This window comes from Ambystoma mexicanum, chromosome 10, assembly GCF_040938575.1.
Source record: "Ambystoma mexicanum isolate Mex_15411 chromosome 10, UKY_AmexF1_1, whole genome shotgun sequence".
Lineage (NCBI taxonomy): Eukaryota > Metazoa > Chordata > Amphibia > Caudata > Ambystomatidae > Ambystoma > Ambystoma mexicanum.
The window spans coordinates 1,231,699,576-1,231,726,657 of record NC_090932.1 but is presented as its reverse complement, the minus strand read 5'-3'; the positions used below and the strand labels follow the sequence as shown (position 1 = coordinate 1,231,726,657).

The 27,082-nt window shown below is 45.3% G+C and overlaps 1 protein-coding gene across 1 annotated transcript in view; it reads right to left on the bottom strand.

Moving 5' to 3' along the window:
* Positions 1-7,404: 7,404 nt before the first annotated feature.
* The window catches only part of KSR2 (kinase suppressor of ras 2), a 2,560,931-nt gene continuing 2,541,253 nt past the window's right edge, over positions 7,405-27,082 (bottom strand). The window contains exon 20 of the mRNA XM_069619206.1: positions 7,405-15,603. Coding sequence (XP_069475307.1) covers positions 15,597-15,603 — 7 coding nt within the window. The 3' untranslated portion in view covers positions 7,405-15,596. The remainder of the gene's footprint in view (positions 15,604-27,082) is intronic.

Sequence of the window (27,082 nt, the reverse complement as noted above, 5' to 3'; positions counted from 1 at the left end):
ATCAATGATACATTGAAATCAACCTAGCTCCTCAAAGGAGAAATATATGGTTGACAAGTTCATGATGAGCTAAGAGTAATCGGTAGAAACGCCCACAGCTGGTACAGCTATAGTAATCTACTGGAGACAATCAACGGATCACTGACATATATGAATCAATTATTCACCAGCATTCCTGCACACTAGAAGTTGTCAAGTTTCCTGGGATCAAGTACACCAGGAATACATTCTCTAAGTAACTTGAAGTTTCCCCAATCATCACCAGGCTCAGGGTTAACAGTGACAGCAACAGGTCTGTCAGTGACTGTCTGTCTGCTATCCAGGAATGGTGTGCCGCCAATGACCTCTGCCTTAATGCCAGTAAGACTGAGATTCTACTCATCGGCACACCCACTCCCTCCTTCCCTGCAGCTCTCTGGCCGGCCTCTCTTGGCCCTCTTCCTGCTCCTACCTGCAAGGCAAAAACCCTCGGGGTCATCTTCGACTCCACACTCTCCTTCTCTCCTCATATATCTGACGTCTCTAAGAAGTCACACTACCAGCTGCACCTCCTCAGAGGTATTCTTCCTTTCCTCTCCTTCCCCCAGAAGCTCACTGTCTCCCGAGCCCATGTTCTCTCAAAGCTGGACTACTGTAACAGTCTCTATCTTAATCTGCCTGCCTCCACTCTCCGCCCTCTGCAACTCATCCAGAACAGAACTGCGAGACTTGTCCTTGGCCTCAAGCCCAGGGACCGTATCTCTCCAGGACTGAAATCTCTACACTGGCTCCCAGTGGCTGCGAGGATAAAGTTCAAAACCCTCTGCATTGTCCACAAGGCCTTCTGGGGCCTGGGGCCTAAATACCTTCAACTCTCTCTTCCTAAATATCTTCCTTCCAGAGCCCTTCGCTCATCCGTCTCCAACTCCCTCAGGGTCAGCCGCTTCTCGAAGCAACGAGCTGGTGGTAGATCTCTCTCTGCGGCAGGGGCCTCTCTCTGGAACAGCCTTCCTGCCTCCCTGAAATTTGAGGAAAACCATCTCCGGTTCCGGAAGCACCTCAAAACCTTCCTCTTTGCTTCTGCTTTCTCCCTCCCTCTTTCCTGCTAATTCTTCACTGAAACTGCACTGAATCTGCAACTGGGCCACTCTCACCGACCTCGGTCCTGGGCCCAGCCACTCTCCACTTGCACTGCCTCCCTTGCAACCCCTGCACTGCGTGACTGTCTCTGTATCCCTACAGCCCCCCCTTCCCAGCACTTGTCTGCACTTACCCTGCACTTGCCACCAGCTGGCCCTTTTCTTGTACTGCACTTCCCCCCTGCCCTTCCCCTTGCACTTCTCCCTTCCCCCTACCCCCTACCCCTGCACTTGCGCGATCTGAATGACACTTGGCCTAGTAGGATCGTTGTCTGTCCTTCCCTTGTTTCCCCCCTCCCTGCCTCGTCGCGCCTTGAAACACTTGTGTATAGGCGCGTTATAAATGCCATATCATATCATATCATATATCATATCATATCAGGTGGATTTCAGAATGAATGGAGGTACTTCATGAGCTCCTCCTCTGTTGCAGCAGGTAATGTCTAGGGAGCGGAGGCAATTGGCACAGAGCTTGTCGATTATATGCCCAATTGCACATTCTCCTCACCTACCACCAAATTGACCAACCAGAAGCAGGTTCCTGACACAAATAAAAATATTAATTAACAGATCTTATGTTTATGATGTTATGTAGCGCTTTACACCAAAGCGCTTGTTTTACTGCTTGTGTGAGATGTGAAAGCCTAGCTATTAAAGCTTGGTCAAGAACAGTGGGGTCCAGCTTCGCAAATCCCCTCCCTCCCTTCCTTCTCAAAATGTTGTGGAATCCAACAAGATACAAAGATAGTTGGCTGGGGGAAACCCCACCTGTACCCAACAGGCAGCAATAATGGAGATGGAATGCAGATAGCACTTATGCAACACATATTCATCAGGGGATTGGTAGAAATATATCCTCCAATTCAGCAAGCAGCAGTTTGCAGAATCAGGACCTAAGATCTATGTCACATTGGGAAGTTACAATGAATGTACACGATTCAAGCAATTCGCGATTGCACTGCATTAAGTATGGAATGATTTGAGTAAACAAGGGAATAAATGAAGAACCGGAAGTGTCTGATGCCCCCTTGATCAGTATTACACTCGGGATAGACCACACGAAGAATTGGAAATGCTCACACAATGATGGGCCTGACAGAATTGGATCAATTCAGAAACGTGTGTTATACCCCAAATAGCAACTACTATTTTAAATGTCTTCGGAAAGTAATGAATATATGCACACGTTATACATGCTCCTTTGAACAACATATCTAGTAGGTGTCCAAGTAAATTCATAAAGTCTGCAACATTTCCCCTGCTTGCTAAAACAAGAAAAAGCAAACGCATGTTACCCCATTTTTTTAAAATGTTGCAAAAAAGCCTGATTGATCCTAACTACGTGTAACAATGGTGCTAAATCACTTTGCTTCATGTTTACCTACTACAGGTGAAGGATGTTAAAGGCAATGAGGCCGATCACATAACCATATGCCTCATGCCCATAAACCACACAGGGCTTATGGAATGACATTGTGTGTTCTTGCCACATCAACTGCTGTCAGTGACAGTGCGTGTGGTCGTTTATAAACTACACGAGTAGCCAATACCTGACTTTGCACTGGCAGTGTAGAGCATTGGTGCGTCTTTCGCCTCTCTCAGTTGACCAAACTGGTGACTTTCAATGCATTTGAAAAATAAAAGTGTCAGTAACTTTACAGCAAAGTAAAACAAATACATTTAATCCCATCAGACCCACCCCCAATGCAAATACATCTATGTACAGTCGTTGTTCATTGTCCCTTTATAAGCGTCATTATACAGTAACTTGGAAAACATATCGAACATCATTGATAATTAATTCAGCAGGCAGAACTAAAGAGAAACAATTGATCTGTGCAGATTACAAGCCAGTGACCAGTTACCCCCTCTCCTGGACGACATCAATCGCACATGCAAATACACACACGCGCACGCAAAGACACATGCACACAACAACATTACCACACGCCATGACTCTAGGAGCAGGGATGGCACAAATGGGGCGTGTGAAAGTGGCCTCAGCATCAGGGGGATGTGGCCTTTTTCTTAAATTATCGCGTTATCACTCTATTATCTCCAGTGGGGCTCAGTGGAAAGATCGCACTGGCCTTATTGCGATACGCCTGCCGGTTCAAACTGGTGTTGCATGCCCCAGTTCTTAGATAAAGGGGGTAGCGGATGAATACCCCGGAACGTCTTGGTTTAGAGTAGATTGCTATTGTATTGTTTCAAGTGTTGAACCAGACTACCTGAAGGTCTTCTGTGATATGGATTGGCACTGTAAAGAATGCCAGCCACCGAGTGTGCACCTCGACACAAAACCGCATGACGTTATCTGTGCACACAATATTCTACTTTCACTGGATTGGCTATCACTTTTGGAAGCTCTCTGAACTGCCACTGGCAGTGAGACCCCTATGACTTGAAGGAGAAGGGCATGGGTAAAAAATGCGCACGGAGAAGGCATGGAGTAGGCCTAGACACATTGTAAGCTTAATATCACTGATGGCGGGACATGTAGGTATCTATCATCTAGTTTTTAAGATATCACTGCATAAGGGCTTCCAAAGCTTTCAATGGATTCAAATGCTTTATATTTCTCCATGTCATGCTCTCCAGTATATAAACTGGTAAGGAGCTAGTTGTTGGATCATCGGAGGGTTAACGTGACCTTCCTGCCTTTCCAGGTCAATAAAATGAGGAGCCCTTACCACTGGGAAATAATACAAGTTTGTTAAATGTATATTTGTATGTAACAAGGTGAATCCTCTTGCATCTTTGCAAATATATTAGGAGTTTCTTATAATTTCATGGGGAACACAAAGGCGAGAGCTTTTTTACCATCCTGAGACATGTAGTGGTAATGAATGAGGTGGCTAAGTAGACAGATGAGGACAAGTGTTTTACTATGTAGGCTTGGAAAGAGAGGCAAACCCTGTTAAGAACCAATAACATCTTCTTCTAATTTGAGCTGTGATCTGCACCTTCATTCATAGGACACAGCCAACGTTTGCTGGTTGCATAGCTTGGAGACTGTGTGTCTGAGTGGCGTAAATGTGTTAACAATTGATTAGAATCACACTTAGCTTCGTCCACTGCTTGCACATACCTTAAATTTCCCTATTTAATTTCAGCCACTTCAACTCCAATGAGGTAGACACTTTAGGTGGGCAATTAGATAAGGTCTTTAGGTATGATCAATCAGGAATGGGTCTAGCATGCTGAGGGAACTGTAGACCAAGGCCCTATTGTTATTTTCGAGAAATTGATGTAAGCTGTGACAAGAAAGAAGAAAGCCCAGTGGAAAACAAGAGGCACCCAACACCAGAAAGGCATGGGAAACCGTGGTGACCTGAAAAGTCTTATCTTACAGGAAAAAGTACATCTGAATAAGGATTTCATTGGTTGACAGGCTAGCATAAGGGATTCTTGTGTCCATTGCTGAGGTCTGTGTGCTACCTGACAGTCAATTTGCACTGTAGTGAATTCAATGTTATTCCTCCTGTGAGTGACACAAATGAGTACCATTAAGTTGTTTTATAGTAGAGTCTGATGTTAGCAATAACAGTCAATTCCGTTTTTAGGGCACACTTCATGAATGGGAAACACCATTTCTAGTTCTTCAAGATCCATTGGCCTCGTATAAAGAAACCATTATCAATGACCTAAGTAACTCTTTATTAAGCCTATTTGGGTCTGTACCATGAGTAAAAGTAGACTAGGGAGGTGAAAAGCCAGCAACCATCACCAATCGAGTTATCCTGAAAGAGTCACAGGAGAGCAGCATCCATGTTTTCTAATGCCCACTTCACTCCGGATCAAGGGTCACTCAGACTAAATGCCAGATGATGGCTAATTTCTAGGTGTCTCAGTAAAGCAGAAAAAAGGTACCCAGACACTGAAATGCGTGACATTGTTCAGTACAGAGATTAGCCTGCACAACCGAAATAACGCTGGGATGTATAGGCTGCCCTCCTGACAGTAAATAGGTGGTCTCTTCACTGCAAATATATTCTTAGCAGTGACATGCTCTGTCTGTGTATTTATGTTCTGTCCTTGAAGAGATACCCAGTGAAACACTGAGGTGTCAATGTTGTCAGTATCATCAGTTTTTTTAAAAATTAGCCACCTTATGACAGGCCAGACTGCTAAGCAGTATAACCATATGCAACTTCATGTAACCCTGCTGTCATTAAGCTTTTTGGCAAGAAATGTATTTAGAAGTAAACTACACCAACAAAAGAAAGGTAGTGAGACTCGAATTGCCATCTCCAGTACACAGTGATTGGACCATTGGAGGAGGGGGTGTTAAGGCAATATTCTCACCTTTAACTCATTTGATGACTTTGAGGCTATGCTTATTAACAAGGATGCGCTTAGACACTAATTAGGTTAGTCCTGACTCTCAAAACAATAGGAGGTGGTACTGACTGAAGCGCTACCCGTGATCTTTTTAGAGTTGTGGTGAGAGAGCTATTGTGGAAAAGCATTTTCCAACATTTGACTTGCATCAGGAATGGGTTCCCAAAATGTAAGGCCATGCACTGATCTCGCAGTGTAATACTCAATGACAGTGAAACAATAAAAGTAAAAACACCTTACATTCAAAATCCAATTTGTGTTACCAAAACAGAATGTTCATCCAGAGAATTACAGTTATCGATACAGGATCAATACATTTATTGGGATGAATTACATGGATGACGATATGTATGATGCTTTCTCCTTTTTAACAGTGGAATTGTACAAAACGCCATAGAATAATTATGTTGTCAATACATCATGAGAAGACATAGGTCTCCATGACAATAGTGGACAACTTCTGCTTTTGAGCAAGATCTAAAAATGTATCCAGTAAGAGGCAGGCTCGGACTGGCATATAGGATAATAGGGCAATGCCTAAACCCAAAATGCTAAATGCTGGTGTGGGCCTGTTTGGTTGGTCAAAGCAGGCCACTTTATTGGCCCATGTGGGCCATTTTTATAAGTTACTTCACCATGTAGCTAGAAGGTTTTTTTTATCAGTTTTCTTGAATACATTTTCTTTAAAATGCACAATATGCATCACATTTGATCAAAATACTACTCAAACAGTCTGCCACACAAGGCATGAATTGCCATTTGCAACTGTGGGACCCTTTTTCATTGGTGCCAGAGACAATTTAATCCCCCGTCTTACCCTGGTAAGATAATCTGACTTCAACTTCTTAGAGACTTAGATCAGATATAGGGTGAAAGCACAGTATGTACTAGGCCTTCTCCTCAATCAGCATTCTAGCAACATCTGGCCCAAACTAAGCATTTCACAATCTTGTCCCAGTAATCCATACTTATTTTAAAGAACGTGTCCAAAAGGACAAATGTGCAAGTCAGATAGATATGGCAACACTTTTGGATGGTTGTGCCTCTGTCTAAAGGCCTGCCCATTGTAAAGGCTATAGTCAGAATGCCACCACTGATGGAGAAGAAAAAGGGACGTATATTTACAGCTGACATAGGTTCCGGTGGATACAATGTTTCTTCTGCAGATTCCTTATCTTTGGATTGTCCACCATGCAGGCTGGGACCTTGGAATATTTTTAAATCAAACTCGCACCGTACCAGTTGGCACCACACAAACTCACAGGGTAGAGAGGGAGCACCTTGCAGTGTCGAACAAAAGTGACAGTGCCCAGCGTATAAGTGGTGCGTTCCTTCTGGAAATGGTCTGATTGGTCACAGCCACCCATCACTTCCTGGGCCTGTGACCATAGGCTACAGTAGCCTTTCCATGAAGTACTCAACCGACCTGGTTAGGTAGTGACTAAAGCTCTCTTCAGGTCGAGTCGATGCAAACTCTCCTCCATCTTGGATGGGTGAGGTAGTGGAAAGAATGCAGGAAGAGGTCTGGAGTGGATGTTGTGTTATTTCACTGATGACTTTGGATAGGAAAGATGGCTTCACCTGAAGTGTCCCCTTGTCTGTTATGAAAACCATATAAGGCCTGTCAGCTGACAGAATGTGAAGCTCACCTACACACCTGGCAGGTTTGATGCCCCTGTAAAAGGTGGTGTTTAAGGTAAGGAATGTGAAGTTACAGCTGTGCGTAGGCTCAAAAGGTGGAGCCATCTGATGCGCTAAAACCAAGTTCATGTTCCATTGATCCCAGGTGCATGGTACCAGCAGATAATAATAAACTTCAAGCCGTTTAGGAAGTCCATGACAGTTGGGTTTTCAAAGAATAAACCCTGTTTGCGCTTCTGCATAAAAATGGAGAGCAAAGCATTATACCCCAAAATGGTAGATACCTACAACCCCTGCTTTGCTATTGACAATGCGGTCCAACACTTCTTCAGACAGATCAAGGTGCTGAAACAGCAGGTGTTCAGGAGCCAGGCGTGCAATTGATGATTGCTCTGAGTTAGCAGACATGGGAAAGTCAGGATCCTTCAACACATTCCACTGGTCATTTTGTGTAAGTTTGCATAACAGACTCTGTGCTGCCACCTCAGGACAACCAAGATCACTGTTTCCCTGTCCTGCCAGACTCTCCTCAGATCCATGTGTAACAGGGGGATTGTAAGGAATGCATGCATCCTTGCGATCTTCCAAAGAACCAATAGGGCCAATTACATCCCCCGGTATGCCCTACCCCAGGTACTTCATTGGAACAGAACAGGCAACATTTGTCATGGGCATGTGTTGCACACAGATCTACCATCGTTATGGCCCATATCTATAATACGTGATTGACTACGTACTTGTCATGAGTCCCAGTATGCTACACTGACTGCTTTCTGTTGAGTGTGTACTCCACTATTGCTCACCCTAGCCAGATAGAAGGCTTGGGCAGACCCTGAGACATTCTGTACAGCCTGCTGCACTTATTCACATAATGCATTGTGATAGTGATGTCAGTTAGGACCGTCACCTTCCTCCCCAGCAATGTACCACCAGATCACGTCCTACACCAAGCCGGCACTTACTGATAACCTGTACCTCAAGAACCTGATTCACTAGTTCCAACTGACCCCAACATCCTACTGGAGCCTTCTCATGTAAAGCTTCACTTGAGGGACAAAAGGAATACATATGTATATCATGCCAAGCAGTCACATAAACATCTGATCAGGGATCATAACTCTTGATCTGAAGTTATCTAGGACCAATTTGGTGGCTTGACATCTCTTAGATGGTGGGAGGACCTTCTTGAATATCCTGCCCCTATGAACTTCAGCTGCGTGTTAGGAATCGGGTTTGATATCTTGATGTTCCACTCTCTCTGATTTTCTTTGAGAAGTCTCTTGGATTGTGGAAGCAAGTATAGAACCCCCTGCTGACTGGGCAATTTCACCAGAAAATTGTCAAGGTGTGGGGATACCAGTATAACTGCCTGCCACAAGTGGGATGCCATGACCGGCCATTACTTTGCCTAAGACTCTTCGGGCTGTTGGCCTGAGCAGCAACAGCCTTAACTGCCAGTGATGACCTGTGACAACAAAATGCAGGAACTTTCTGTAAGCCAGTAGAATGCAAACAGAGTAGTATCCATCCTTAAACAGTCTCCTAGATGTCTGCCTTCCTACTGAGTACCTCTGCCAAACTGTTGTTTTTGTGGAGAGACCGGCTTGCTGCCTTTACTATGTACAGCTCTCCACTGCTCTCAAGCAAATGTCATGCTCTAAACAATAAAATAACAAAATGAAATCTGTATCACTGAGCTATAAAGAAGGTTTTCGGGTGACAGACAGGCTCAGGCAAGCGGCAGCTTGTCGTTGCAAGGTATGCCCGACTTTGTCTCCAAACAGTTTCCACACATACCATGTCCATAATCTTGGCCTGAACATTGGGTGAAAAGTCCAACAAAAGGAGCCATGCATGGCATCTGAAACTTGTGGTCACCATTCCCCATGCCACCATATTCACGGTTTCCAAGCCTGCCTGGATAATGTGTCTGGAGACCCTGAAGCCATTTGTGACCACCTCTCATGGCCTTTCTCTCACCACTGACAGCTGGTCAGTTGCTTTCTCTGCCACCTTACACAGGGCAAGTTGGTACGGGCCAAGAGTGATAGCTACATTGACAGATTGCAGGGCCAATGACCTCTCATGTAAATACCTTCTTCGGCATGGCATCTATCCTTATGAACTACCAGTCTGTTGGCAACTTTGGCAAAGTGCTATGGCACACCATAAAATGTGTTGCATGCAGCACAGAGTCTGCACCTGAGTGGTGAAATAGGTACAAGGGGTCTGCTCTAACAGGCGTGCATTTTCTGAAAACATTCCAGATGAGGCACAAAACAGACCTGGGATAGTCCCAGAGGTTCATGATGGGGTTTTAAAACATTCACCAAAATGGAGCAAGGTTTGGTCCTCCTCTGGGTTCTTGTTCATCACATCGGTTAGTTTGTTCTTTTCTTTGTGGTCTGTAGTATCCAGGAACTGGATATACAAGGCTTTAACCAACCTTCCCATAAGTGCCATGTTTGACCCAAATTCAGCATTTTGGCGCACTGGCACCCTCTCACTGAGGACTACCACTGGTGACATGTCCAAGTCACTGGCATCCTGTAGGTCTTTCATAACTTCACCTGATTCATCTGTCTCTGAAGTAACGTTCTTTCCAGCTGCCAGTATCATAATCTCCTCTATTAAGGAGGGAGTGGGTCTACTCTCCTGAAGGCCTCACACATTGGCTCCTCCACTCCAAACCCTCTGGTTTCCAGCTAACCTCCAGTGTCCTGAGAGGAGCTGGTGCCTGTATTGCATCAGTGCCGCAAGTGCTGTACTGGCATCGAAGCATATTGCATAAACCTCAAAGGGCTGCACTCGCGTCTCCATTAAGTCAGCAGAACAACTCTACAACTCGGATGCTCACTTCCTTCACACCTTCTGGGTTTCCTGATGGTATAGTATGGTAATGTTTATTTGTAAAGCGCCTATACACAAGGCAAGTGTTTCAAAGCGCTCAAGGAGGGAGGGAACAAGGGAAGAAAAAACAGTAGTTCAGAGCCCTTGAAATTCTGAAACGATAATAGTCTGCACAGGCAGAGTAAGTGCATATAACACAATTAGCAGTGTGGATAACAGCAAATAGGTCCGATGACAATTCTTCAGTTTTTCCAAGTGCAATTAAGGCATAGCCATGCCATATCACCAGATTTGCATTGAATAACAGCTACGCTAGGAGTAGAAGTAAGCCTTGTCAGTCATGTTTGTTGAAATGCGGCAGCAGCTAACATCTCCTGCTGGCAGGACTCCCAAGTCCCAATGGTGCCACAGAGACAGTCATCTGCAGATCTGCAACAGCCATCACCACTGACCTGATGGTGGAATTCCTGAAAGAGTCCATCTTTTTCTTGGGCTTGTCAAAGGGCCTTTGTTTCGAGGAATGGGAAACACTCCTTGAGTGAGACAGCTTCTTGTGCCTTCTGGAACCTGTGGAAGGACTCCAGCGAGTGCGCCCGGTGCGCCCGCTCTGGTTCTGAGGAACCCCTGCTGTGTTCTGCAGGCAATCTCCTATCAATGGTCCTGTCCTGGACAACGTTCTGGGGACTGTCTGGCCTTTGATGTCATGCCCAGCACACCTCACACTCCTTGCTGCTGTGGCAGGAACCACAGCACTTCATTACAGACACGCATGCAGCAGCTATGGGTGTCTATAATAGAGGCGTGCCTTACACCCTAAGGTTTATTTGCTTATTTTGATTAAATAATTTATTAATACCATTTGAAATAAGATTTTTTTTTTTTTTTTAAAGAAATTTGAACTTGCATGACGGCACAAGTTCTGAAATCTTGTAACTGTGGCATGGGAAAAGAACCTGTAGGGATCGGGCGGGTGGTATCACTTATACCCTTGGCACAATCACTTCTGGTAGAAGCTGCAATGAGTGCCCTTGCAGCACCAGGGCTACGTGGTGTTGCCACCGAGCACTGTGCAATTCTGATTTAACAATTTCAAGGTCCCAGCCCACTGTACATTTCAACGATACGGAATCTGCAAAGGAGATAATAGCCATTAGAAATGTTACCTACGGGTTTTACCTCTACGTGCACACTGTTCATGTGCTCGATCAGTTAGGCCTTTCCTTGCTGAATCTGTACAGGTTCAATTCATTCAGCACTGACACTCACAGAATCTCAGTGCAAGCGTTAACACTGCTCAGTACTGCAGGAGTACTGTTTCTACCCTAAAAATGCAAACCTGTAGCAGCGTGGTGGCTCTCCTTCTGCACCTGCTGACATCAGAGAGATTGAAAATGTAAACTGTGCCCACCCTTATCGGACTGAGGGAAGTTTTCATTATTCAGAGATAGGGAGGTTGCCTTTTTGTTCTGCTGCTAAGCGTCTCCAGCTAGTCAGAATGCTGATGTCGATTACTGTTAACTGCTTATGCACTAGGGGTTGCTGTAACCTACCTGCATCTGCCACTTTAATCTTGCCATCATCTCTGTCTATCCTCTGGTGAGATCATCCCTTGCTTTGCCTTGGATTTTTCAATCTCAGTCTTACTTGCATCCTGCTCTGCTTGCCTAGACACGCCTGCTTAGCCAGTCCATGTAATTGGAGCCTAGTGATGCATACTGCCTCTCCATGTTATGTATGTTATGTTATGTTATGTTATGTTAGACAGTTTTATAAAGCGCAACTTGCACCCAAAGACATCATGGCGCTATAGAGATCCAGTAAGAAACAGGCAAGAATTAGAATACTCACAGTTACTGGAATAAAACGGTTTTAAGATGGCATCAGAAAGTCAGGTGATCTGTGATATTTCCACGTTTCAAAGGAAGCTTATTCCATATTTGTGCAGCTTCGACAGAGAAGGCTCTTCCTCCTAACCTAGCTCAGCGAACTCTTGGTACTACTATATGGAAATCAAAGGAGGAGCGAGTGGGCATGCAGGCACATAGCGACTGAATTTTTTTCTGTAAATAGTCAGGACCATGGCCATTGAGAAAGTGATGGACTAAATGTAAATGTGATCATTTTATGAGTGCTAATTTCTATATCTTTAATAAAAATATGTTTTAAGGTTCATGTATGAATTTGTGGGTATCAGATATACCATCTGTTTTTTTCTTTCTTGTGTTGGGGTTTAGACACCTGTTAATACATCATCTTTTTGTATAATATAGGACTAAACGCTGCACCTTGAACTCGACTCGCTGAGCCACCGGAAGCCAAAAGAAGGCTTTGCACTCCTGGCGTGACGTGGTCACGAGACGAGAGCCCAAGGACCGCCCGTGCTGCAGTGTTTTGCAGCACCTGTAGTCGATTCAAAAGGTACGCAAGTTAAGACAGATAGAGGGCATTGCAGTAGTCTAAAGCACTCAAATTCAGTGAAGCCACCAAAGGGGTCCCTAGTGGAGTAGGGAGAAGCAGGAGTGCTTTATGCAGGACTCAGAGTTTAAAATGGCCTTGCTGATAGACTGCACTAACCTGTTCCTCCATAGAGAGGAAAGTCAAGGGCCTCATTCCGAGTTGGGCGGTAAGGGTTAACAGTCACCGGTAAGGAGACCGGTGCCGTTAAACCCTTACCGCCCAATTCCGAGATCCCTTAGCGGGACACGCAAAGGCCGTGTGGTCTCACCACACGTCCTTTGCGGGTCCCACTAAGGGACCAGGGCGCTAATAACGCGCCTGTAATTTACGTGCCTGTAATTAGCGCCTTCCCCATTCCCATTGTCCCATTGAGCCCGATGGTGGCTCAAATGGGAATGGGGAATGGTTGGGTGAATGGAGATTTACCGGGTCCGCACAGGTCGGAATGTTCCGGTAAATCCCCATTCACCCAGACCAGACACGGACCCGGGTTTGGAGGCAGCCATGGCGCAAATAGCAAAACTCGGAATGAGGCCCAATATCTTTACACCAAAATTCTTTACAACTGACATAGGCTTTGGAATAGGGCCTAGGGACGGGGGTCAGCAAATCAGATGTCCAGAGGGAGACGACCATTGGCGGGCCGATAATTAAAACCTCTGTTTTATCTCCTTCAAGCCTAAACCCGCTGTACATACCTCAAAACATAGCTGGTTCCCTGCCTCTGTTTCTTCCCTACAGTTTCAGGACAACCCTCCCTAGTGCTCCAGGAACCCAGGAGCACTTCCCTATGTATTGTATTCCTACCCTTTGCTAATAGCATTTTAATGACACCTAAGGGAAACCAGCCTGCGCAGACCCCACCTGAATATGTTTGTCTGCAGCTACTCCTCCAAAAGGGGCAGGTCAACTTGTTATGAATACCCCGGTGTGAAGGTATATGCTCATTCTGCTGAAACATATGAATGTGATATTATGCTGTATGCCAAATATCTACCAAGGTATAATTATGATGAATGAAACGTGGAAAAATTGCCCCAGAGCTATTATATTTTCACTTACTGAAGGCACATTTTAAAATCACTATAAGCAAAATGAGAAAAACAAAGGATGAATGGTTCCACTTTTCAATGACTATCTCCCTCGTGGCTGTTTTGATCTGCTCTTATTTCAATGTATCAGTTGCCCATGTATAGGGACACCAGAATACCCTGCTTCTAGAAATTGAAGTCTCTATATCAGTGCATGGGAACTGATACAATAATTTTAGGAATTCCTTGACCCAACTTCGCTGCTTAAGTAAGCTGTGAGAAAAATTAAGTGATGGAAGAGGTGGGTAAAAGGCACATGTATGTCTTCAAGTGGCATGCACTAGAGTAAGGTTCTGTTTGCCAGTGACAAGCGATGAATGGAAAAGGCAGGGAAGACACAACAATTATCAGCTCTGAATGGCAGGCATGGACACGGGTAGGGGAGCAAAATAGAAGCTTATCGGGCCTGAATGAGATAGTTGCTCACATGTGTTGGTTACGAAACCATAACTTTTTTTTCTGCTTGGAGTCAATCCCACTAAGAACATTTTTTGAAATTCAGAGCCATACCATAATAAAATTCTCTAGATATGCGGCGAGTGCCAAGAAGAGAAGTGAAATTGGACCTCAGCACTGTAGCAAACTGGAGATTTGAAAAACGCGAGAGAATGAAGAAGACAAGAGCAAATTGAGGGGATGAGAAGGCATGACAGATGCTTGGCAGGAATGGTAGTCCCTTTGCCGTTAGGCGCTTCAGAGTAACCCTAAAGTATTCTTCTTTCTCAGGAAGGGTAGTTGGTAAGGAGGGTGTGGGATGTGAATTGCGGCAAGACAAATTCAATGAGATGTTACCCACACTGAGTGTCTGGATCAACAGATAGGACTGATTCCAATGGACGCACACACAGACCTCACAGCAATGCGCTACTGTTAAATTATGCCAGCCCATTGGCTGGCTACTCACACTCTGTACAGCGCTCCATGCTCTCGAGCTAGGTCCAGGCTTTAAACAATAAAATACAAACATAGAAATGGGTGCTATGATGTCATAGAAGAAGAAAAGATGATGCAGGTCAGTAATGACCAAAAGGAACGTCCAGAGATGAAAGGTGAGAGAGGGAAAGATGGTGAATGGAAACCCAGCAAGGCGAGAAAGAGAGAAGCAGAACAAAGAGAAAGAAGCAGAACAAAAATAAAGTTGATGGATGGGGAAACTAAGAAGTGGTGGAAGTGGGCGAAGGTTTGTTTTCGAGGCCCTGCTTTCTTCTTCCTACATAGCTCTCATTAATTACAGCAGTGAGCAAGCGCTGCCCTGGCTCCCTAGCACACTTCCACAGCATACTCTGGCAACATAGCAGATGCCATGCCATTTCATACCACACCAGAAGAGAATCAAACTGGCCGCTAAACGTATAGGAGAAGCCATAGAAACATTCTATGCAGAGCATGCATTCTCTGCCCTGGTAAATCACCTTAACCCTCGGAGATCCTGCCCACCCTGTAAACACAACACACTCACGGGTTCGCTCGATGAAGTGCCCAAACATGTGTCCTTGTCAGCATCGTGGAATGTAAGATTGGCACAAACACGCCGATCTCCCCCTGCTGAAAACACACACACACACATGCACAAACACTGCAAAACACATCCACCCTGCTCACTGCCATCCCTGAGACAGCGCAAACACATGGCAAGTTCTCTGAAAACCCGCCCACCTACCCATTCACTCACAGGCCTTGGTCCTATGCGCGCAGGCCGTGCCCTGTAAGCAGCACGGTACATGCGACTGGCCGCTTTGCATGTTACGCGAGCTGTGTCGCTTCCTCCAAAACCTGAATCTTGTGTGCACCACAACCCTCCCGACCACACATTTGAACTCAGTCTGCAAGTGCATATTAATTATGCGATCCGATCTCAGTGTGAGCGCAGTGTTCCATTCCAAAAAGCAATGAGGTCAGGGACATAGTGGCAGCCACACCGAGAAGCAGCGCATGTTCCTTATCGTTCCACATTTTCATCCGTGGTGTGTGCCCCTGGGCTTCTGCCTTTGGCCTTCCTCGGCACGTGGAGACAGTTGTAGCCTCTAGAGTTAAAGGAGGGAGGCAGCAGAGAGGGCAGCCAGGTGAGAAAGGCACTGTCCTTGTACTCCATCTGTCACAGCCTGAAGGGGAAACACAAAAATAGACGATCAAACAAGATCCAGACCACCGGCGACAAACAAAAGGGCAACAATTCATGTTTTACAATGTTATCTTTAACCAGTGATGAGGGAATGCCAGCCCGTTCATTGGCTTTTCGGGTAAAACTGGCGCGCCCTGGCCAAGCTGGCTTCCACACAGGTTGTTCCCACCCTTTAGTCTGCTGTATAGGGGCTCACAGGGGAACAAACACCACAGGGAAACAACAAACTCTGTCTATGCCTTAAGCATGTCCATTTATTTTTCAGTGACGTTCTAGTCACACACAGAAATTATATTCTAGCATTGCAAATCAGATACACAGAAAAAGGCCAGTCACCACAATCAGGCAATAAAAGAGCCCCCTTAAAAGAATTGGATACAACTATGGTCAAAGTATCAAGAGCAAAGAAAGAACATGCGATTGTTGGCGTTAGCTAACATTCGTGCGAGTTGCCGTCATTGGCCAGTCAGAATGCTTTTCTACTTCATCTGGCTCACAGAGTTGCACAGCTACTATGTTTCACTCCTCTACATGGCAGACAAACCATGGCATTCCCCTTTTCTATGTAAACTGCTAGCAATACATGTCAAACTATTGCTGCAGAGACTCATGTAACATGTCAACAGAAAACGTGTATCTTTCAGACTCTAACCAACCAGTGTGTCACATTAATAAACCCTAATTCCCTTACATTACAACCCCCCTCGTGCCCTTGCTCACTAATGGGGGTAGTCTTACCTCTTGACAAAATCGTTCTCAAATCTTCACTACGGGATCACATTCACACCCCTATGGCCTTTCCACGACCCACAGTACCACTGGTGGGTGAACATTCCGCTGGCGAAATGGAATTGGTGAAATTCACCAACAATTCCGTTCCGCCGGCTGGGCGATTTCCTTTTCTGCCACACTTGTGGCAGGTGTTTTTTCCAGGGGAAATTTCATTTTTCGCAGAAATGTGTTTATTGCGTGGCCCAAAACACACAAATAAATTACATTTTGGAGAAAATCAAAATTTAAAAGGGCGAAACATAGTATGACTTAATCATCATGTAATTTAAATGTTAGTGTTAAAAGGTTTAACCATATAAGACTTTAATTAAAAAACGGACAAAACACTCCTTTCTTGGCCAAAATGTCGTTTTCGTGTAATACATTTTTTTCAGAAAAACAACATTTTGGGTGAGAAAAAGCTACACTCAGAGGCAGAACTGCTGGATTGGATAACATTTGCCAGGAATCTGCCAATTTTACTGCAGAACAGACTTAGACCATTTGTGCCCACCCCTGGATACCACCAAAGGAGACGGAGGTATATCTTTTAACTGGGCCTGCTTTACCTTCATGATCGTGTTGGCTCTTGGTTTGTAGAGATGTAAGTGCTGAGTGGGCGCTTCAGCCTCTACTCATCCTTTCAGTCCTGCAGGGAGGAGGTCAACGCGTCGCATGGTGAAAGCGGATGTTGTAGTTACTAAGAGTCAGTCGGAGGGTTCAAAATATAGGTTGCAGAGAAGGGGGAATAGGGATGTGGCACTCTGTATTTCACTGAGGTGGGGTTTGGTCAATAGAGGGGCATGGAAACAAAGTGTGTCCTGTCAGTGATGAAGGAGGTAAAACAGTCAGGAACAGTGGCTACTCTTATCCAGTGGGATAGGGTGTTTAGGAGGATGGTGTGGTTGATAGTGTAAAAGGCTGCAGAGAGGTAAAGGAGGACTAGAAGGGATGTGTATCTATTGCCAATGATGTTGTGCAGGTTGTCCAGGATTTGAAGTTTGGCAGTCTCGGAGCTGTGTCCGGGCAGACAACTGATTGGAAGGGATTGAAGGTGGTGATGTGTTATTGGAGTGGGCTTGTGACTAAGCAGTCAATCATTCTGGCACATTATGGGGGGTTAGTAGTTTTCAGTGTGTGTGGAGGGAAGGGATAGTTTCTTGAAGAGGAGGGACATATGATCTGTTTTGACTGCAAAGGGGATGGTGCATTGTCGGAGGCATGATTTGATGATGTTGACCCGGCGTGGAGCCAGGGCCAGGGTGGCGATGTAGTTGGATGCAGCCATAGCTGGGCTGTGTCACCCAGAAAGTGTGCAGATTTAGTTTTGGCTTCGAGATTGACAATACTTGGTCGATGTGGGGAGGGACCTTGGAGGGGAGGTATTGTCTGATGTGTATTTTGGAGTTCAAATAGTCCAGGAGTGAGTCGCATATTGAGGTGGATGGTGATGTGGTGGTTGATTTGGAGAGTTAAAATATTTCTGTGTGCGTTTTGGGATGGATTGGAGCTCTTGGGCGTAGTGATCAGCGTTCGTACTACATATGCCATCTTGTATTTGGATATGCAGTATTTAAGGGGTGTTCTGGTGGACTCTTTTGTAGAACTCTTTCTAGGCATCTGGCTTCCTGTTTGATGGCGAGGAGGGAGTCATTGAACCATGGCAGGGGGTTTCTGGGTCTATGTATTTTGAGGGGGGCTATTTGGCTGAGTGGCTGGGTGATTGTGGTGTTGTAATTACTGAAAAGCGGGGTGTGGTGTATGTGGGGAGTGTAGGGAAAGCATGGTATCACAAGTATGACACTAGCACAATGAATACAATTTGTAAAACCTTTATTGAAAATGTTGGGGTCGGAGAAACTCCTAATTTGCCCTAAAACTAAGATTGGAGTAGTCTCGACCATCAAATGATAAACAAAACAGTCCTAGTGGTGTCACACAAATCAAAATGGCCTATGCTAACAAAACCTAATGCCTGCCCCATTTCTTATACAAAAAGTGTAAAAGGAGAAATGTATGTAAAAGGAAAAATCAGTGTTGAAAATAATAAAGGTAATTGAACCAGCTCTCCTCCTCACGTTACATCTCACAGAGTAAGGCTGTCCCTGTAGGCAGGATGACACACTCTGGCTCAGTTTCTAGCACTCTAAGCAGTTCCATACCATGGATTGCAGCTCGCCTGGCCTTCCACGTTTAAGTATTTTGCTTGACTTTCCAAAATTGTATTTCCAATGTAAAGTTCACAAAGGTCACCCTCTGCCAGGCTCAGACCTTACAGCACACAAGTCATGAAGTTCGCCCTGTGCCGGGCTCAGACCTCTCAAGTCACAGTTCAACACAAACTTGCAAAGGGCTCCCTTCCCCAAGTTTAATGTACTTTGGGTCACCCTCAATTGGGCTCGTACACAATTCACAAAGGTCCTCCTCTGCCGGGCTAAGACCTTACAGCACACAGTTCATGAAGGCCCCCCTCTGCCGGGCTCAGACCTCTCACGTCACAGTTCAACACAAACTTGCAAAGGGCTCCCTTCCCCAAGTTTAATGTACTTTGGGTCACCCTCAATTGGGCTCGGACCCCTTTCCAAGATTTTCATATGTGCATGGCACTTTTACCAGACCACTGCAGGATCACTTCAACTCAAAGTTCACAGTTACTTTTACTTAATGTGCTCTTGCTGTCTGTTTTAGAACTTCAAAACAACATACCTTTCATAGAGACTTTCGAATGGCTACTACCTTTTGCCGGACCATTCGGTTACTTAATATCGCTGATCTCACAGCTGCTTTTTACTTCAAAATGTACCTTTCACGGATCTACCTTTCTTTGCCTCGCATCCACACTTGTGCAGCCATCACTTGTGATATAATGTTGCTACTTCATTCGCTTTAACACACATCAGTCTCTCAGGTTGCTTGCCAAATCACCGGCTGTGTGCACTTCTTTCTTGTTTTGCTATTTTCAATTCTTGAGTCAAGGTTAGTACCACAGGCTTGGCCTCGCCTACCCAACTCAGCCTTTCACCCGGGAGGGTCGCTGGCATACTTGGAATACAATGGAATCTTCACTTATGGGATCTGGCCTTCTCCAAGTGTCTGCCGCGGTCTGTCTGAGGCAACAACCCCCAGTAGGTAACCCTTGGGGTTTTCTGGCCGCTGCTCTCGTCCCTTGGTCCGTTGCTCAGCTTCAGTAGGTGTCCCCTCATCCTGAAAGTTCTGCTTGTGCTTGTGTTCTGCCTTGTTCAGAGTGTGTCTTTAGGTGTTGCCTTTTATTTGTGTGAGGACAGCTAACTGGAATCAGGTGTATGCACTTAGTGTAAAGTGCCTAACTTAGCCTGACCCGTTTAACAGGACATGCCCAGTACGATGTGAGAGAGTAAGCCTGGTTGCTCTCAGTCATCAGCCCAGTGTTTGTAAAAAAAAAAGGGGGGTGTTGGGACTTTGGAAAATCCTATAAAACAGGATGGGGTAAACAAACAAAAATGGGGGGAACACCATGTCTCACCATTTGATGCCTCACCCCCACTTCCCAAAGACCCCTCACCCAGGTGATCCTCCCGCACAGGTCTACCACCAGTAACTGGATCCAAAAGAAATGGCTGTGTCCTGGCCACCTGGGTGAGGGGTCTTTGGGAAGTGGGGGTTTCTCACAGGAGGTAAGCACTGTATGTGTGGTGTGGGAACTGTGTTTGCGATGCATTCTATTTGTCTGGCTGGATTGCAGGGAGGTGTGTGACAGGTATGGAGATGCTGTGTGATAGAGTGAACCTGAAGGGAATGGCAAAGGGGTCTGACCATGGCACCCAAATTAGATATTGCACAGAAACCACATTTTTGCAGGAAATCTGAAGGTCAAATGTGTTGCCTGCTATGTGTGGGGTTAGGTGATGCGCTGGGTGGGGGTGTAGGAGAAGAGTGGAGTGATGACCATGTTCAATATGGAGTTGTCTGTGTGAGAAGCACTTAGGTTGAAATTGCCCAGGCGGATCCATGTTTGTGCAGGGGGAGCTGTTGTTTTTACTGAAGTCGGACAATTCAATGCAAAAATTTGATTTGTGAACTGTGGGTCAAAAATGAGGTGGATGAATGTGGGGTATGGGTTTAATGGAGGGGATCAAGCGAGTGAGAGGGCTTCAATGGATATGTATATTGGGTGCAAGAGACTGATACGTGTGAGTGAGTATTTGTAAATCTCCTCAATGGCACCACCTGTTTTGTGTGGGCACATCCAGAGGTGGAAGAGTTGGTGTGAGGTGAGCATGTGCGGGATGATGGGTGTCTGGTGGAGCTTTACTCGTGTCTATGCGAGAAAGAGCACGGCTGGGGAGTGTGTGGTCAAGGTCATTGAATTTCATGTGTGTGTTGTGAGAAACCCGAGGGTGTTCTCACTAGAAATTCCCCGGGATCCTTTGTTCAGGTGGCCAGGCAAGAGCCATTGCACTTGGATCCCAACCTTGCGGGCAGACAAGTGAGGGAGGATTACCTGGGCAGGGTGTCTTGGAGACTGCGGTAAGAACGCCCTTGGGCGAGACACAGTATCCTCTTATATTCAACACACCCCTACATACACCCCTACTGGACACCCCCTCCATGTTTGCGGGATCTTGTTATCAGAGTCCCGTCCTACTCCAACCTTTTCCCTTGCCGAAAAGAAGGCTAGACCATCAAGTATAACTAAGACCATCTCTAAAAATCAGTACAGACTTTATCTCGCCTTCAATAAAACCCATTTGTTAGCGACTGTATGTTTTCTGACAAAAGTCTACACCCTCTTTATTCCTCTTCTATCATTGCCCTATTGAAATACCCAAGGACTGAGATGAGGAAGAGAGGGACTAAGAGTATGAGGATTACCAAGGACAAACCCTTTGAGAGACAGAAAATAGATCACACCCTGACAGTAGGTCAGGCAGAACCAACCCTGACCCAACACCTGCAGCCTATTAACATCTCCCAAGTGTATAATGGAAGGCTTCTGAGCAAGAGGTGTCACTTGCTCTTGGGAGGCCAAGAAGGAGGCTGCAAGGCTGAGTCTGGCATAGGATCCCTGCCTGAATCCCAAGCACTTGGGGAGAACAGTGGGTCAGACTCAGCACAGGTACAGGGATGCTGTGTGCCCGAGACCAGCAGGGGATCCCTAAGTGTTGACAGTCTGCAAACCAGGAGAAGAAAGGGAGCCACAGAGGGGAGAGCAGAGGCAGAAGAGGAGAAGGCGAAGTGGGAAGGTTTCCAACCTCTTTACCTCAATACATTGTACAGGGCTGGTTCTCCTGCCATGGGTGCCTGGAGGCTTCCTGTTACCCTCTGAGTCAATGATGGTGCTGGGGACGAGCAAGGCTGGCAAGAAACAGAGTGGTCCGGCAAAAATTTTACTGCCTTATCAAAAGTCTTTGTTGAACTGTGAACTGAGACTCCCAGAGACAGGAGTCATCGTGATTGCAAGAAGCCAAAGTGCCGGAAAGGGCACGTGTGAACTATTGTACAGAAGTCGAAGTAGTTTGGCATAAGACTGAGAAGACAACTGTATGAGCGCCTAGGAAGTCGAGCCCGACTGAGGGAAGTTAACCAAAGGCACATGATGGCTCAAACCCGACTGAGGGAAGCCTGAAGATCAAGCCTGTGTATTGTTAAAAGGGGCTCAAACCCGGCAGAGGGAAGCCAGAAGAGAATGTTTGTTTCAATTGTTTAAAGCAGGTTTGAACCCGATGGAGGGAGCTGATGGTAAAATTGTGCTTAACAGTAAAGATTGGCCCAGAGACAGGGGAGAAGCCTGCCGGGCCTGGGGGACATTTGAATCCATTGTGTTGAAAGAAGCCCGGACTTGGGTGACCAATAATAAAAACTGTGTTGCGTTGAAACTGGGGAAGCAAGAGAAGGCTATCGATATTTTTACACTTGAAACCAGACCCAGGAGGGTCAGCCCTGAGTTGTAAACTGTTCCAACTCTACCCTAGTTGCTTGAAGATGTGCTTAAACAGGAGACTGTAACCACTGTGGGATGTTTTTACCCATGCATCCGAGCCCTACCTCAAAAACTGTGCAGTACTGGCATTGAAAACATCATGATGGCCAGAGCTTCCCAGAAAATGCACAGGGAAATGCATGAAGAATAGGCTGCCACTCATTTTTGCCAATGTTATGGCCACAGAAGGGCACTGCCTAAAACCACCATTGGACTACCCACACAGCAGTCTGAAACCATTGGGAATGGCAATGCTGATTGCCAAAAGCAACCTAGAATTTTGGGGAATTCATTTTCTTAAATCCCAAAAATGGGTGCATTACCAGTACTCACCACTATCAGAAAGCCGGCGTTTTAAAACAACACCAGACTTTTTTTTTTTTTTGTAAAACTGAATAAATGAACCCAAAGCAGGCCAAAGAAAGACTTACTGAGAGGTGGATACAATCTAAAGTTATATTCTGAAGTGACTTGAAGGTTTATAACAAGACTGGCTGAGCTGTGGATTTCAGCAGTTTAAGAAAATTTGGACTGAAAGACACTAAAAACCTAAATGTTTAAAAGAAATGAGTGACCTACTTTTGAGTGTCACATAGGTTGCAATTGTTTAAATGTCATAGTTCTAAACTTAGAATCAGCATTCTAGCTGCATATGTAAAAATGGTTAGTTTTATTTGAATGCAGAAAACTGGGTAACTAAAAGTGACATTAGCTGGGGCCTGGCTTAAGGAACTGAATTCTGCCCACCAGCTACCCCCGACAGGAGTTGAGACTTGCACAACAGCTGTGTTCCCAGGCCTAGCTGCCTTTTGCTGTTCCCACCAAAAGGGATATGACACTTCTCTGATTGAATTACCAAGGGACTGCTAGAGACTAAACATAGGACCCAGGCAGAGGGTTTATTGAAGTGGCCATAAATGGCTTCCTCTTGAACAATGGGCCTTCCAGGGCCCAGGCAGATGGTTTATTGCAGGGGTCATAAAAATGGCTTCCTCTTGGCAGAAACTGGGAGGGGGAGAAACTGGAGACAGAGGCTGAGCTTGAAGAAAGTGGAAAGACTGGTTTCTGTACCATGTGACCTGAAAAGACACACCCCTGTAGCCAGAATATGGTCTTAGAAAAATATGAATAACTCATAGTACGGACTTGTCATAATTATTTAAATGATACCATAATTCTTGTGATTTTTCTGCCCACATTTTAAGAGGTTTTTAGAACCGGTGGCATGATCTGGGGGCAAACTAGCAGTTAAGAGGGTATTACTTAAAATGTATGCATGTTAAAAATCTGACACTTGATCACTTAATGTCCATACTCCTTGCGCACATGTGTGTAAATTTGGGTTAATGTCCGATATTGCGAAACCAGTTAAAAAGTGAAATATGTTGCCATTTCTCAATGCAAGCTCTCAGGAAGAGCAGATTTGAACAGGGTATATCTCATGTGATATGTGATGGGTGCATGTAATTTTAAACAAATGTGTACCTGTGCAAATATGTCTTTTGGGTCAAAATATAGATTGTGTGCAATTTGACAGGGGTGGGTTCTCTGTACCATAAACAGACCTCATCATGATGACACTTCATTTCATTCCCCCAATCAAGGGGAAGAGGATGAAGTGGCCAATGACAAGTGGAGAGGGGTAGGGCCTAGGAAGCTAGCCTTTCCACCCACTTTCAAAACACATAAAAGCAGACAGTCAGGACAGATAGGGACATTCAATTCCATCTGCTGCGGGACGCTCTGCCGGGAAAATCCATACTTTACCTCCATCAACCTCCAGAGAGCCAACATAGAGACTTCAATCTATCCACCTTCAGAGACCAAGACTTTACTTCAGAATTTGTAGCAGAGAGGTCAACTACAAGCTAAATCCCTCTTTAGCAGGCCTCAAATCATTGCCATTATCACAGCCAGGCGAGCTGTTTGAATTCTTTGCAAGAACTCTTGCCATTTGCCAGAGAGCAGTGTTGTATCCAGAGAGAGACCAGCTGAACCGGAGACCGCTGTATCCGGACCCACAGACCTGATCAGAACCAGAGACCCAGACCAGACCAGCAGAGTAGAGCTGACCCAGACCGCTGTTCGCAGAACCAGAGAGCTAACCCAGACGCTGTGCGCAGAGACCGTCCGTGGCGAGTGAAGAAAACCTGACCAGATCCGTGGCGAGGCCCATTTATTTCAAAAATATATTGTGAGTACCTAGCAGAACTGTGCAGAACCAATCCCTTAGTTAAAATAATCTAATCCAAGCTATTTTAATCTAAGTAGAACTGCCTCCTAACTGTCACCTGTCATTTTGCAAAACTGTCACCTGTCATTTTCTAGTTGCTAGCTGTCACTTGGCACTTTGAACTTTTAAAATTTCAAATCTGAAAAACGACCTTCACCATATCGCTCATATCTCCGTGACCGTTTGTCTTAGAGACTTGCAGTAACTTTCCTCTGAAAGCTGGGAATCGTGGCTTTTCAACGAACCTAGAACCGCATTCCTACCCCCTATACTTTTGCCGCAATCGCGAAAAACGGACTCGCGAATTTTACCGCGATTTGCAATTTCTCCACGTGTGAAAACAGCAGCTTCCTTGCTTTCCTTGCTAAAAATTTGTTTGCCTCTTAAGAACCATCCCTGAATCATTGCTAGAGTGAGCCTGGACTAACATTAACTTGATACCACTCACCCTGAACCTCTAGAGGGAATTAAAAGCATTTTAGCATATTTTTTACTTCATTGCTATCACATATAAAAGCATTTTGGGGCCTGTGTTTCAAACTTCTGTAGTCTAAGCTTGCTGGGGTGAACTGAATTACATTTGATTGCATTTCTGAGAACTGTGTGCTTTCCTTCCATTTCCTTGCATTGCATAAAGGGGGGAGGGGATTGCCAGAGAAAAGTGATTACATAGTTTTGTTGAAATCATATTGAGTATTTTCTGTATTGCATTTTCATTCAACATTACATCCATCTGAACTTATATAAAGCATTCTCTACCACCTTATTCTTCTGTTCCTATTCACAAGTGTGCTAGTGCCAGACTATCTATTATTGATTACTGCTCAGATTCAGTGTGATATTCAATTATTAATTTATTATAAAGCGTGATATATATATATATATATATTGTTTAAATTATCAAATAAACCTTTAAACTTGCAAAACAGAACTACTTCTTGGCTCAGTGGGGTCAGGGGGATTCCAAGAGAGGGGTGTTATATAGGGGTAGTCATCCAGAACGCATGAACTGGACATAAAGATATATCAATAAGGGTTTTCATTCAGTATTCTAGACTAGGCGTTGACTTAGCTGTAGTGTTGAATTGAATCCTCTTACAAATTGGGGGCTCGAGCGGGACGTTTGGGTTAGATCTACCATTTGTGCAGATTAATACAGCGTGCCAGCTGACCAGATACACATATCCGGTCGGATCACCACGCTGTGTTACGCTGTAAAGCACTCCTCAAAGGAACGCTCTAAGGAAAAGGTCTGTTTTGCAAAAATATAATACAAACTTCTGTAATTCAGGAAGGAACTCAAATCTCTAGAATGCCGACCTTAGTAGACATGAAAATAGCCAGAGAGCACTTCTTACATAAGTTATTTGTGAGAGGTGAGTGGACTCATCAGGACCAGACGGTCTGGTTGCAAGCAATCGCACCCCAGATCACGGAAACAGGGTCAGATATATGGAGAGAGCAGGGTCCCTTACATGTGGCCCTGAGTGAACTATATATGTCCTCTAAGGCCAAGGATGAGCACAACAAGATTGCCAGGGTAGCGGCATATTTATATTTACATATGGGAGCCATGCAGGAATGGCAGGGATGGCAGATTACTATCCAGCCAGAAGCATGGGGCTCATAGGCCAGTACCACCCAGGAATGGAGGGGCGGGCATCCGGGTATGGGCACCCAAGCACAGTGCAATTTGATGGGGAACCCCAGGAGAGTAGGCCCATTAAGGGCATCCTGAAAACCTCTGCCCAGTTAGGTCAGTGGGGGGGTGGGTACCCATCAAATCCTGGCAGCAAGGAGGGATCTGAAGACTCCTCTGAGCGGTACAGGACACAGGAGACCAGGTCCCCACATTCTGCCAGCCATTCCCAGGCTCGCAGAATCCGGGAAAACCTGGAAGAACAGACGGGAACCTCTGGGAGCAGTGCCTCTGAGTCAGAAGATGAATGGACCAGGGTTACCCGGACCAAAAGGGCCAATAAGACAAAAAGGGCCTTGCTTAAGGACCCCTTAAAGCAGATTAAGGCAATCAGGAGCGTCATCACGCCTTATCATAAGAACGCCAAGTATTCTGTTTGGGAGCCTTTAGAGTTGTTTGAGCAAATGATGGAGACTTTCCATTTGAAAGACAGCCAAAGCTGTATTCAATATGTAAAGTGGACCTTCTCCCCGGAATACTCCAGTTTCTTTGCGGGGCTGGAGGACCAAAATCATTTAAGATGGTCCGCCTATAAGGCGGCCATCTTGAAACATTTTTCTACTCATAGAAATCCTCAAGAGGCTCGCAAGGCAGCCTACAATTTACAATGTGGGGAGGATCAGGCCCCACAAGAATTTGTGCAGGAGTTAAAGCGTGCTTTTGCACAGACCACAAGAAGGGTGCGCACGGATAGCAGAGAATTTATTAATACGTTTTTCCATGCCTTGCCCAAATACATAATGACCCAGCTCGTGAGGGATTTTCACGAGAAAAGATCTTTAGACTGGGTCATTGAA